This window comes from Erpetoichthys calabaricus, assembly GCF_900747795.2.
Source record: "Erpetoichthys calabaricus chromosome 1 unlocalized genomic scaffold, fErpCal1.3 SUPER_1_unloc_25, whole genome shotgun sequence".
Lineage (NCBI taxonomy): Eukaryota > Metazoa > Chordata > Cladistia > Polypteriformes > Polypteridae > Erpetoichthys > Erpetoichthys calabaricus.
Genome location: NW_026261591.1, coordinates 2,372,019 through 2,385,008, shown reverse-complemented (window position 1 = coordinate 2,385,008; position 12,990 = coordinate 2,372,019). Strand labels below are relative to the sequence as shown.

General features: G+C 38.4%; 2 protein-coding genes across 6 annotated transcripts in view; both read left to right on the top strand.

Moving 5' to 3' along the window:
* Positions 1-12,990, top strand: part of LOC114645176 (NACHT, LRR and PYD domains-containing protein 1b allele 4-like) — a 140,802-nt gene that overhangs the window by 29,568 nt on the left and 98,244 nt on the right. The window lies entirely within an intron of this gene.
* LOC114645174 (NACHT, LRR and PYD domains-containing protein 3-like) overlaps positions 10,642-12,990 on the top strand; it is a 98,622-nt gene continuing 96,273 nt past the window's right edge. For 3 of the 4 annotated variants that reach the window (XM_051921817.1, XM_051921816.1, XM_051921814.1), the window contains exon 1: positions 10,684-10,774. In XM_051921817.1, the coding sequence (XP_051777777.1) occupies positions 10,684-10,774 (91 nt within the window). Of the gene's footprint in view, positions 10,775-12,990 lie in introns of all 4 variants that reach the window. The other variant, XM_051921815.1, reaches the window with a different exon arrangement.

The window sequence follows — 12,990 nt, the reverse complement described above, 5'->3', positions numbered from 1 at the left end:
TGAAATGAGCTGCTCCATTTGTTAATGCTAACATTAAATGTATGTAGGATTTCACTGCTTGAAGCGCATCTCCCAATTAATTCGATATGTAGATGTATTGTAACTGCAAAACAGCGCTGCTGATTATGAACCTGCAACACTAAATGTGTGTTATGCATTTGTTTTTTGAGGGGAAACTAATGTTTATAAGCATAACCCCTAAAATGTGAAAAACGTAGTACAGTAAAAGCATGTATGTCTTATTGAATGTAATGCAGTGACTACAAGTAACTTTTGTAATTGTGGATTTGCACTCCGGCTGAGCAATAGCAAAGTCTGATCACTCAGGTGAGACATTTTAGAAACAGCACAGCAAAGGCTCTTTAACAAGAGTTCTGAAATATTCGGTTCATGTAAAAAAATGTCTCATCCGTTAAACGTTACTCTTTAGTGAGTTTTTAACAAGATAATTATGTAAAATAAATCTTACAATAGCAAATGTAACAAACATAACAGAGAAATTCTCTGATAAACCAGATTTTAAAAATATTTTATTACAAAAGCCACTTTTAAGGATTCATTTAAATGTAAGTATCCTAAAGAATTCACTAATTCAACAGTACAGATATAACAATGTTTGAATTTTTACATTAAGTGTTAATTTAATTGGTATTTTTCAGTTGATGGAGAAAAAACAATCAGAGAATAAATTTAAACTGTACACATGTTCAGATAAATCAGACAGTCCATGATGATCTCATTCTTTATAAACCCTGTGCTGAAATGAAATGTGTGCTGCTTGGTTGGCCTTTTTGGGAAAACCTTGCAGCAGCATAACTAAAGGGCAGAAAAGTGTGATGACAGAGCAGAGCGGCCATTATCTGACCAGGGGCTTTTGGAGGAAATCCTCTCTACAGCTAACTCTTCATTTTATTTTCAATAATCAGCACATGTGGTTTGGCTCCTGAGTGTACATGTTAGTATAATAATTCACAGGTACAATATGTTCTATGCATATTCATGTGTTAAACAAGACATCCATTTGATTTGAAATGTTTGACTAATTTACATTTACTTTTAGTTGACTAAAACTGACTTACTTTTTCTTGACTAAAATGATTGTACTTTTTTGAAAAACTAAAATTAACAATAATTAAATGATTAAAATGCCACTAAAACTAAAATGCAATTTACTCAGAAGATACAGATTAAAGCTAAATCAAAATGTATTGTCAAAATTAATATTGTAACCACAGCATCAATAAATGAGGTAATGCCGTCAGAAAGGAATTCATATTCTGCCTTCCATTTTACTACAGCAACTTATTTAAAGAAAAGTTGTTAGTTGACCGTGTCCAGTTTGCTCTGATGCACTGTCACGTGTTGACTAAGTATATATTTCTGGAATTTTAAACAGCTACCTTACATTAATTTAACTCTAAATGATCACATGTACTGGATTTATGTATAGCTCTTTCTTCAATATAATTTTTAATGGGAGGCTTCCCTATCAGTCAATGAAAGTCTGAAGCACTGTGATTGTATATACATGAGGTTCATTAGCATAGTCCATGTATAGGTTGGTCCAGATCTAATTATGCAATTTTCATTACGCTATAACTTATTAAGTTTATTACATAGAAAATCACCCGAACAATCCCGGACCATCTAGAAGTGTGCGAACTGACGACATGAAGAATTATCTTTGCGCCGAACTGGAATCGTCCCTGCATAAATTAAAGACATCCAGACAATCTGCAGCTGCATAATTAGATCTGGACCACCTTGTATGGTTGTTTCAGGGAGGAAACTGAGCAGAGGCTGAGGCACATTCATGTAGGTCGTGATTTATAAAAGGTAAATTAAATAGAAATGTGTGTATGCCAGGTTTTTATAAATCTGATTTTCCTGTTTGTTTAGCGTGTGCATAAACAAGACCAATGATGGCAAAAAATATAGGCTGAGAGGTGGTTTGTGTCCTAGAGATGAAGAAGAATGACATGTGTCCTATAAAGCATCTGGGGTTTATGCTGATGTACCTGGACAGGGAAAAAAGGCACAAGGGTGCCAGTCACAGCCCTGCAAGAGGCACAGGGGGATTTTCCCCTGAAAGGAGATGGTGGGCACTGCAAGAGGACTGTGAAGCATTCATGCAACCACGTGACCATAATAGATCTTACTCACCGTGGTCCACAGGATGATGCAGCCCTAGCACTGGCTAACAAAAGAGGAACCATGTAAGCAAGGTATATGTTTCATTTCACTTAGTGTGGCAGAAATGGGAAACAAAGTTTAATTGATGGTACTGCCCAAACACCAACTGTGGCACCTCTGGGCTTATCAATTAATAACACAATAGAAGATGAGGCTAACAAGGATAATGTAGACTGGGAAAGGCCTAAATCATATGTAAAAGGATTGGTTGAGAGGTCAGAAGTACCATTATGATCAAGTGTGTCTCCAATGAGTGCTGATTTACATATGTCTGTCATGGACCTTGGCAACCATTAACTAAAGACATTCTTTCTGCCTGCCCATTTGGTAATTAGGCAGTGCTAGACATGTTAGGCACTATAACTGTTACTCTTCACCTGGGCACTATGTCATGGTAGCATTCTTATGAAGGCCTCCCTAGCAGTGCTTCTGGGCTGGGATATGCCCTTTTGGAGATCAGTCAGGCCAGACTGTACCTGTGGGACGTTAGTGATTCACTCCTGTGTGGCAAGGACCTTATTTCTGTCTCCTGTAATGTGTCTTTGCCACTGTCATGACTCTTTCTCATGTCCATTGGCAGGCCTCACAATGACTGTAGGACGAGGGTCTCTTGTGCGGAGGATGACATTTGATCTGACAGTTCACTGTTTTAGCACTGTGGATCCAAAGAAATGTACAGATGTTACAGTTATAATTGTATCCCTGATAAGAGTGTAAAAGAGGAGCACTGGATGGTAAAGTCGCACCCTGGGAGCTGATGAGGACTTGCCAAATAACATTCCTATTTATTCTTAAATCACAAGACTGCACTTGCTGTTTTCAGTTTGTTGGAATTTAGAAAAGCAGCTTTGTGAGCTGGCAGACAAGCCGAGTCCTGCTGTGGTCTGAGGTGCGGCCTCACAACTGACAACACCTGCCGGAGTCGAGGGGTCTGCTGCAGCTACTGCTGCTTCACTGCTGTAAGTCTTTCAATTCTTTTTCTGGAATTTCTTTGAGTTGCTGGAGGTTCCTTAGTGGCACTGAGGATGGCACAGATGTGCAGGTAGGATTGGAGATGAGGCCTGTGCTGCTGAAAATATAAGCAAATGTAAGAAAAAGAGATTTTGAGATGAGTATGCCCTTTGTGACAGCTTTGCTAGATATAATGTGACAAGTGATTTGGCTCACTGCTTTAATACCAAACTCTCTGCTGCTTACATTACTTGGCACAAAGTTTACCACTGGTAAAACATTGCAACTGTCTGATTAATTTTGGATTGTAATGAGTCTGCATTTCTAAAGGAGGCGACTCTGTCTGGTTTGTTAACTTCACAGCAGCTCAGCTCAGGTCAGGGTGGTAGTCAGGGTGGGATTGTTAGATCTGAACTGAGCCTCAAATGAAGAGCCAGTGATGAGTGGTGGGCTCTGAGACTGACAGCAAAACAGAGTCCTGTCCTATTCACCAGTCTTTATCATCACTGGTAACCTTAATGTCCACATTTACATCTCCACATATACAGTAAGTTATAATAATTGTGTTATTTGTTCACTGCTTTATTGTGGCATGTTGCACATTTTCAACCCTTTAATTGTTTCTAATTTTAATTCAGAACTTTGATTTTCATTAATTTATGTTATCTGTTAATTGTTGTTTAATGTTTGGCATTGTTTCTATTCAGTGTTATTAATGTGATCTTTTTCTTTACTTTCATTCCTATTGTGATTACTGTATTAGTGAAGTGCTTTGAGGACAGGAGAGGTCCTCTATAAATAAACTGTATTCTTACTGAGATCATTTCAAAGTAGCGAGTCCACACTGCTGTAAAGTGAGTTCTGTGACAAGGACATGTGTGGTGGTCTTCTCAGAATGGAGAGGCTGGAGGTGAACCTTCAAAATCTTTTATTGATAAAGAAGCTCAGATATGAAGAGCTGACATGCAGGACAGCATTAGGAGATCTTAAATAATAACTTCAACATTTATATATGCAGCATATTTCCATACATATGTGGAGCTCAAAGTGCTTTACAAACAGTAAAAGTAGGTAAAATGGAAGAATCCCCAGTTAGTTTAGTTTAGTTGTAAGTTTTATTGTCACATCTACAGAGTAAAATGAAATTCTCACTTGCATGTTTAATCACCGCTCTCTACTCCCATGAATAGTGTTTCATATTTTGCTGCATTGATACAGAAAATAATTAAATAATTAAACAGTAAAATATAAATGATATTTTTTTAATACAATTGGGGGCTCTGCTTCCTGCTCGCTTCAATCGCCAACACCCAGGCCTATTGCGCCGGAGCAGCTCGAAGGGCATTGGGGTTACATAATGAGATTGTATTTAAAGAGGTGGTATATAGAAGAGTGTGCGGGGGTGTGGGAGGAAGACAGTTTGGTCCTTTGTTATTACAGATAGAAAATCATTTACTTGAGTATTTCACTACAACTGTCTATTTTAAAAACAGATGAATAATAAAACGTATTAAAAAGTAAAAGTAAAGGGTAAAAGTAGAAATATAAAATAAAACATAATTAAAAGTAAATAAAAAATTAAATGACATTAATGCCTCATCAAAAACAATATTATGAATTACTTTATCCTGTACCTTACATTCTATTAAAGTTTCTTTTTTGCATTGCTGTTCGGATGTTGTTCAGGATATTTTTCTTTTTCTCGTTTATTGGACCATTCTCTCTGCTCTTGATTTTTTTTTATATGCAGCTCTTTTTTGTTCATTTTCTTTTTTTCGACATTCTTCATCAGCTCTTGCAGCTGTTTTTCTATCACAATGTAAAAGTTGACATTTTTGAATAAGTAATTTGCCTTTTTGCTTTGCCATTATAACCAAAAGGGAAGTTAGCACTGAGAGTGTCAAGGCGTGGTCAGGAGAGAGAGGGGATGCCTTCTGAGACAGAGCCCATCCTTCCTCAGTGTTTATAAGGGTTGACTAAAATAATGTGCTTCTCATTAACCCTAAACAATGAATAATATTAGAACAAAGATATTCAAGGTAAATATTATTTTCTGTTTTATAATATTTCAAGCAATATAAAAACTAACAAATTACAAAGCCTTGAAGCAGAAGTCCTTGAGTTGTTACAACTAAGCTCGTAGCCCCAGCTTGAAGTTTATTCCCAGGTGAGTCCAGATTCACGTAGCCTCCTTCACTAAGACCCGCTGTGTTTCATTTTATTTCAGTATGGTTCGGAAAAACAATGTCAGGCCTCCTATTAAACCTTCCTTTTTTAAATATACACACCTTTACGCCACCCCCCCCCCCCCCCCCCCATTCCCTTTGTATATTTTAACCTCCACCCAAAGTTCAGATATAAGTTCCTTCCAAGTGGTGTTCCCCTCCACTACACACACCCACATACAGATACATAAAAAATGACAAACAAAACTGAACACACTAATTAGTCCTCACTCCAGGGATCAAATGCAGTCATAAAGCTGTGATAAGTTCTCAACATTGGTGTAAAAGTTAGAAATAAGGGGATAATAAAATTAACAGTCCAACAAGTGAACATCCTGGTGTGTCAGAGAGGCTGGCTGATGTTCTCATCTGAACTCACTGTGATGAACAATATAAAGATTAGTTTCCTCCTTTAGTTTGGCCTGCAACTTCAAACCACAGTTCCTCATTGTCTCATTGAGTTTAAGGCCTCACCAGGTATAAAACCGGCACTTTACGTAAGGACTGGCCAAGGACTCAATTGGAGGGTTTAAGTTGAGAAATTATTCTATGGAGCTCAGGAAGATTTATTTCAGTGAAGGAATTTACTTTATTATAAACAGCATGCTGAAGTACAGAAGGATTCATTTTGGAGAGACAAGTTTTGCTATAAATATTCAGGTGGCATTTCATTATCTGACCGTGGTTTAGGAGACAATAGCTGAAAATAAAACTCCCGAGTCTGCTGGATGATTATTTATAACTTTATAAAAATAGAACTGCCTCTCAAATGTGACTACTTTGTTATATTCAGCTATATGTGTCTTTAACATTTCATAGTGGGTTTTAAATTCAGTTTGTCTTCATTTACATTTAGCCCTGCTGCATTTTCTCTTAAGATCTGACCCTCTCTGAAATTTTTCAGATTATTTTAGTGTTGGTGGATTTTTAAACAGTTCTTTCAGGGGCCACTATGTCAGCTGTAACTCTTACCTTTGAAAATAAATATTCTACCTTACAGGTATGATTGCTGGCTGTGCTAGGACAGGCATTACATTCAGTGTGATTACTGAGAATATTAGCAAATCTAAATGCTGTGTGGAGTTTGCATGTTCTCCCTCTCTGTGGGTTTCCTCACAAAGTCCAAAGACATACAAGTTAGATGGACTGGAGATACTAAACTGGCCCAAGTGTGTGTTTGGTTTGTGTGTGTGTTTTCTCTGCGATGGATTGTCACCTTGTCCAGGGTTTGTTCCTGTCTTGTGCTCTATGCTGGCTAGGATAGACTCCAACAGACCCCCTGCTGCCCTGTTCTGGAGTAAGCGGGTTAGATAATGACTGACTGACAGACGCTGCAGATGCATCAAAATGGCATTTTTTAACAATACGCTGCACTTTAATTCTAGTTAGTTGTATTCCTACATTACCTAAATTGCAGAAATGGTTCGATATACTGATATCCACGACCTGCCTCATGTTAACTTTTTAAACCTTTTGAAATGATTAAACCAGTGTGTGTCTTCTCTAGTAAATACTTGCTAAACCACCACTTTTTTAACCTTGATGAACAGTATGAACAAAATTCTAACACAGAGGTGCTGCTTCAAATGACAGTGTTGCACCATCACAGCTGAACCACGTTTCACTTAGTGTAAGAATATCTGTTATCATATCACTGATAAGATCATAAATGTAAAAAGCCTTACTGGTTAATGCTCTTATATTTAGTAAAGACACATAAGGCACAGCTGTATCAGAGTGTTTAGGCACCTAAAAATAACAATGAAGTTATTGTCGTTTCTGCCACTTTATCCAGACCTTTCAGTGAGACTGTGATCCGTTACTAGAGTGCTGATATTGTGCACATTGATAGGCAAAGTCACTGCAGAATCAACTAACTGATCATTAACATCTTGCCTGAAGAAGGGGCCTGAGTTGCCTCGAAAGCTTGCATATTGTAATCTTTTTAGTTAGCCAATAAAAGGTGTCATTTTGCTTGGCTTTTCTCTACATTCATAATGGCTAACACGGTACAACACCCTAGTACTACAAACACAGGTTTATAATTAACAAGACTTAAGCTATGTAAATAGCTTAGATCAGCATCAGTCTTATCTTTATTTTTACATAAAATTATTTGCTAGTTAGACAATTCAGCTACAGGCTTGGCTATGTTTGACATATAATGTACATTAGTATTGAGATGGATTTCAAATAAGAGCAGCTTCAGTGACAGACTGCTGTCACTGTCCTGCTCCACAGACAGATTGAGGAGATCGTTCCTCCCCCAAACTATGCGACTCTTTAATTCCACCAGGGGGGGTAAACGTTAATATTTAACATTATACATAGTTATTGTCTGTTTTTTTCACCTGTATTATTATCATTCTTTAATTTAATATTATTTATTGTATCAGTATGCTGCTGCTGAAGAATGTGAATTTCCCATTGGGATTAATAAAGTATCTATCTATCTATCTATCTATCTATCTAAATAGTCAAATCTGAATAATTATCTTAGCTGTGTTGTATGAGAGGATGCCTTTCCTGTTTGGTTGTAGCCCGTCTCTTCTAAATGAATTGCTGTCACCCCCAGCACAAATAAGAAATTGTTAATCAAGGTGAGACTATACTCAGCACAAAAATTCTTCAAACAGGCATTGAGGGAAAACAACTGACTACAGGCCTCATCAAAACATCAAAGTATCAGAAGTGGTTCAGAGACGATGACCTACCTGCAGTGTGATGAGGTACAACAAGTTGGTGAGCCTTAAAACAAAATCCCCCCAGAATGCTTTATAGCAGTTACAGTCTTGGTAGATGTTGCAAATTTAATTGAAGAAAAAAAGTTTTCAATATGCAAAAGAAATCCCAGAGTACACTGATAAGGGCCTAGTTTTTTATGCAATTGTTGAGATCTAAGGTTTAGCAATGATTCTGATTTTGCTCATCAGTGTGAAATTTATGAAACTTCAGAGTTTATTAAAACACACGTGTGATAATCAGCTATGAGAGAAGACATCAGAGGTTAAGTTCAATCCTGTGACACTTGCAGTAGAGCTAAGGATGCCTCTGAGAATTCAATTGTCTTCTTATGGCCTCTTCCCCAGTAGGCCTTGGAGGATACAGTGAGAGGTCTGTCTTCTGATCTACCACCTTCTTTTCAAGTGACTGTAGTTTAATTCTTGATGTCTTACATTCTTCAAATAATCCAGCCTTAGTACAGGATTTTGTGAAAGTCTCCAGTTAAGGATTTCTTAGACTTCATGAAAGTTAATAATTTCTGATAATGATTCACAGTTTGGTTCCCAATTCTAAAAATATTTTTGTAAGAAAGTGGGGATTCAAATAAAGTTTACTTCAGGGTATCATTCTTAAATCAGCAGTCAAACTGTGAGAATTCATCAATATTTGAGAAGGGTTTGAGTCGTTAGATATGATAAACAATACTCAAGAGAACTGGAAAGACCTCCTACCTTTCACTGAGCTCTTTATGGTACAAGTTTTGGGTATCCCCTCTTTCAAAACAATAAAATGTTGTTAAGGCCTTTGTTTCCATTTCTATTGACACGTCACTTCACTCTTTTTGACCACTGATTTCTGGCATCATTTTTGACATTTTCTAAAAGACCATTTTAATTTCCTGTTTTCTGTTCTTGGTCTGTTTTCCTGGTTTGTGTGCTCTCTGATTCTTTAATTTTCTGACCTTTTCACTCCTCTACCTTTGAACACCGTTGCTTTATTTTTAAGTTGTCACAACGAACATAGAATGTGTGGTTACTCTAACACTGACCAGCACCTGTCAGAAGTTTACATGTCCACCCTTATTTGGACTGATCATTAATCAATAAGAGAGCCACCCAAGAGGATGTCATCATAATGTGGGATTTAAAAAGAAAAATTTAACTTGCTTAATTAGTGGTAATTGGTAATTAATCCAATACTTTGGTAAGGCTCCTAATTTATTTACCTTACCTTTCAAGGTAACTGAAGCACACTCATTTTAAGAAAACAGAAAAATACAATTTATTGATAAACACAAGGATTTCAGTAGTATGATAAATGCAAAAATATTGACATATAAGACTGAACACAAACTAGACAGACAGACATTTACAGTAACACATAGGCTGGCTGTTTACTGGTATTTAGAGTTCTACCTTAAACTGACACAGATAAATTGATTTATGATGCCAAGTCTTTATTGATGATGTCTGATGTTGTGTGGAGCTGTTGCTGTGTTACTCCATGTATTCTCTTTGCTGCCTGATCCTTGTCAGTGCTGTGCTGCTGCTTCCTCGTGTTGTCTTCTGCTGTCTTTTTCCACTTCATAGTTTAAAAAGTTCCCTTTGTGAAGTCATGGCTTCTCAGCCTTGTCAGACTATTGGCACACAGCTTTGACTTAACAGACTGGGTCTCAGCTTTGGGTTCAGAAAGAGAATTGAATTTCAGCTTTTCAGCTCCTCATGGAGACGGTGGCTCATAACTTTTTAAGTTGCAGAGTTTCTGAAGGTCCTTTTGCATATTTCCACAACCCTGAGGGAATTCCCAGAGAATTCAGTGAGTGTCCCGCAAATATCCAAAATAGGATGGGGCAGAAAGTTTTAAGGGAAGGTTAAACCTTCTGATTTGATTTAAGTCAAATCCACTTACAAAATCAGTGTCTTTTAATAGGTGGGTTCTTCTGCCCATCTTAGTTTTCATTCCTTGAATTATACAGTAGGTCTTTGTTGTTGCTTGAGTCCATTTCATGTCTGCTGGCTCAAGAGGTCTTCAGAGGGTCTGCTGGAGAGATGTCAGGTCATCAATGAGTTACATCTTTCTTATCAGATGAAGTCCAGACATTTCCTGATCCAAGTTCAAGTTCAGCCACTTAGCTGGGAATGCAGGTGTGGGTGTTGTGCTTCTGGTTGACTTCATGTCTGTTAAATCTGCTTTCTTAACTGGCCTGGTGTGCCACTAAAGCCTAGCAGGATGGGCAATGCCCACTTTGTACTACAGCTACCACCATGTTCTCCCCAACTATTGAAATTTTATTCCTGTAACTATTGTCATGTGTTTATGAATTTAAATATGAAACATTTACAACAAGACTGACTCCCTTCAGGCCCTCATGTCAGTCACATAGATGCGTAAGACCAGATGTGAGCTCCTCATAGCCACTGACCACCGGGTTGGAAAATGGATGGATGGATCTCTGTTCTCTACTGCCCACCTCAATGTCATCTTTGTCTTATTTTCACAGTCTTTCACCATCTAGATGACAGCTGAAGTTTGGTTAAAAGGACACTGAGTGTTACTCTGATCAGATATTCAGTCATCCTGACGTCTTCAAATGGAATTATACTGCCCTAAGACCCAACAGAAGTCCGGAGAGGCGTACTTTAGGAGAAGAAGTCCTGATGTAGAAGTCGCTGATCTGTCGGGTGAGAAGAATTCAGACATATCAGTCAGTCATTAAGAAAGGGTGTAACCAAACCTGAAAATAGGTTTATTAATATTTAGTCATTATAATATTCGATTAAAAAAGAGTCTAAAGATATATGGACGAGTAAACAGATTTATAGGAGCTCTTATTTCTCTTTGACCTGTGCATGTTAATTAAATGTCAGAGGCTTTGAAATTGCAAACATTCGTCTATGTGGTGTCATGGTGAGTTTTCCATGTTCTCTCCATTTGCATGTTGGTTTTCTCAAGTTGCTCCGCTGACCTCTCAATTCTTTTTGTCAGTTATGGTGTTTAGTGACTTCTGGGTCAGTACAGTAGAGCGGAGTGTCAATGTGTAGACAACCATGTCTTGTGACACAAGCTTGGAATTCAGGACTGGTGACTGCATTATATCAAAACTGTAACTGAAAATGAGAGTTTAGGAAATGGGAAGATGGGTGGAGGATTAGGAACAGTGAGGCACTTGCATCGGCATCTCAAGGTTGTGTCTCAATTGTATGGACTGTCAGAAAAAAGGAAAAAAGAAGAAATCTAAAATCTGTATTGTTTAAATCTGTAATGTGGTGTGGGTGAGCCTAAAGTAGACTTATCTGCCATCCAGTGGGCTAACACAATGTAACACAATTTTCTGTCCTGCTCAGTCCAATTCAAGGTTTGTAAGGGGACGGAGCTTATTGTGACAGATAGGGGCCACCACAAACCTTAGATGCAAAAAGCACAAATACAGTCATGGGTTCAAAACAAAAGGTTTTATTATGCCTATTCAACATCTATATATATAGTTCACTAAGCCAGGAAACAAGTAGCCGACCATGGAAAGCACGCCGGAAGGGGCGTGGATTCACTAAACCGCCGACAAGTAAGACGCCAATGGCGCACGCAGGAAGGAGCCACGCCCACCAACTCTTAGACCATTGGATACGACGAAAAAAATCACAGTCACGCCCACCAACTCGGACGCGACGCCTCGAAAAACATGCCGTCATTTCTGTTTGTCTGTGCCACATTCTACTTGCAGCTCTGAGCTACGTTGACTTTTGATTAGTCAACCTCAGTGGAATCTTGGTTCACACAGAGGCAGCGCGAGAGAGACAGAGGCGCACACAAACACACACAGAGGCAACGCCAGAGAAAAACAGAGGCATACACAGACGCACACACACACAGAGGTAACGCCACAGAGGCAGCGCGCGCGCACACACACACACCACAGGATCACCTGTGACATTCCCTTCACATTGTTTTCCTTTTATTTATAATCCTGTTGAGCAGATCAGACACCCAGGCAAACAACACTGAATAATCAATAGCTCCAACTACTTTGCCCGCCCCCACTCCTCACCTGAGTTGGTTTCGTCTCTGTTCAGCAGTGTTTGCCAAATTCGGTCCTGGTGAACCCCTGTGGCTGCAGGGTTTTGTTCCAACCAGATTCCTAATCATTAATGCCGGTGAAACTCATCCGGGATAAGTCGGTTTTTCAAACGCAGCCGTGTAGCAGATTAGTCTAGCAAGATGTAATAATCCGAGATGAATGCGCGGCCTCGCGCTGAGTGAAAAGCCAATATATATTGAGTCTACAAAACATGATCACCAAGTCTTTGATAAAAGAACGGGCGCATTTTTTTCACACAAGCTGAGTGGGTGGGTGTTAGTTAGTTAATTAGCAACTCGAAGGATTAAAAAACATTGAAAAAGCGGTGCGGATTGGTTTGCAGCGTGTAAAACAGTTTGTTTGTCGCGTATAATTTGCTATCCACACAGGGACGAACCGGGAAGTGAACCCACAATCTTCCACAATGCACCGGGCCACATGTTCATTTTTTCCCCTGTGCTTAAAAGACATTAAAAAACTGTTCTGTTTCTCAACTGTGACTCCCAAACAACTCAGTACGCGAAAAGCATCCAGAATCGCAAACAGTGATGCGCCGTTCTATACTAAGGTTTCAACACTGTGTTTTTAATACTTGATCGAATAATGACATCTGTCATTTAAGGGTTTCACATTTTCTTTCTCAAATGTACTTACCTATATCATGGCAAAGTACAGGGATAAACCTTTATTTTCTGTCTACTCCGTTTTAATTAAGACAGACCAAACAAAACATTTAAGGCTATTAAATGTGATCTCAACAAAAGATCAGGGTTAATTATAATACTAATAACAAGAGCGATTATAATGATACAGTACAAAAGT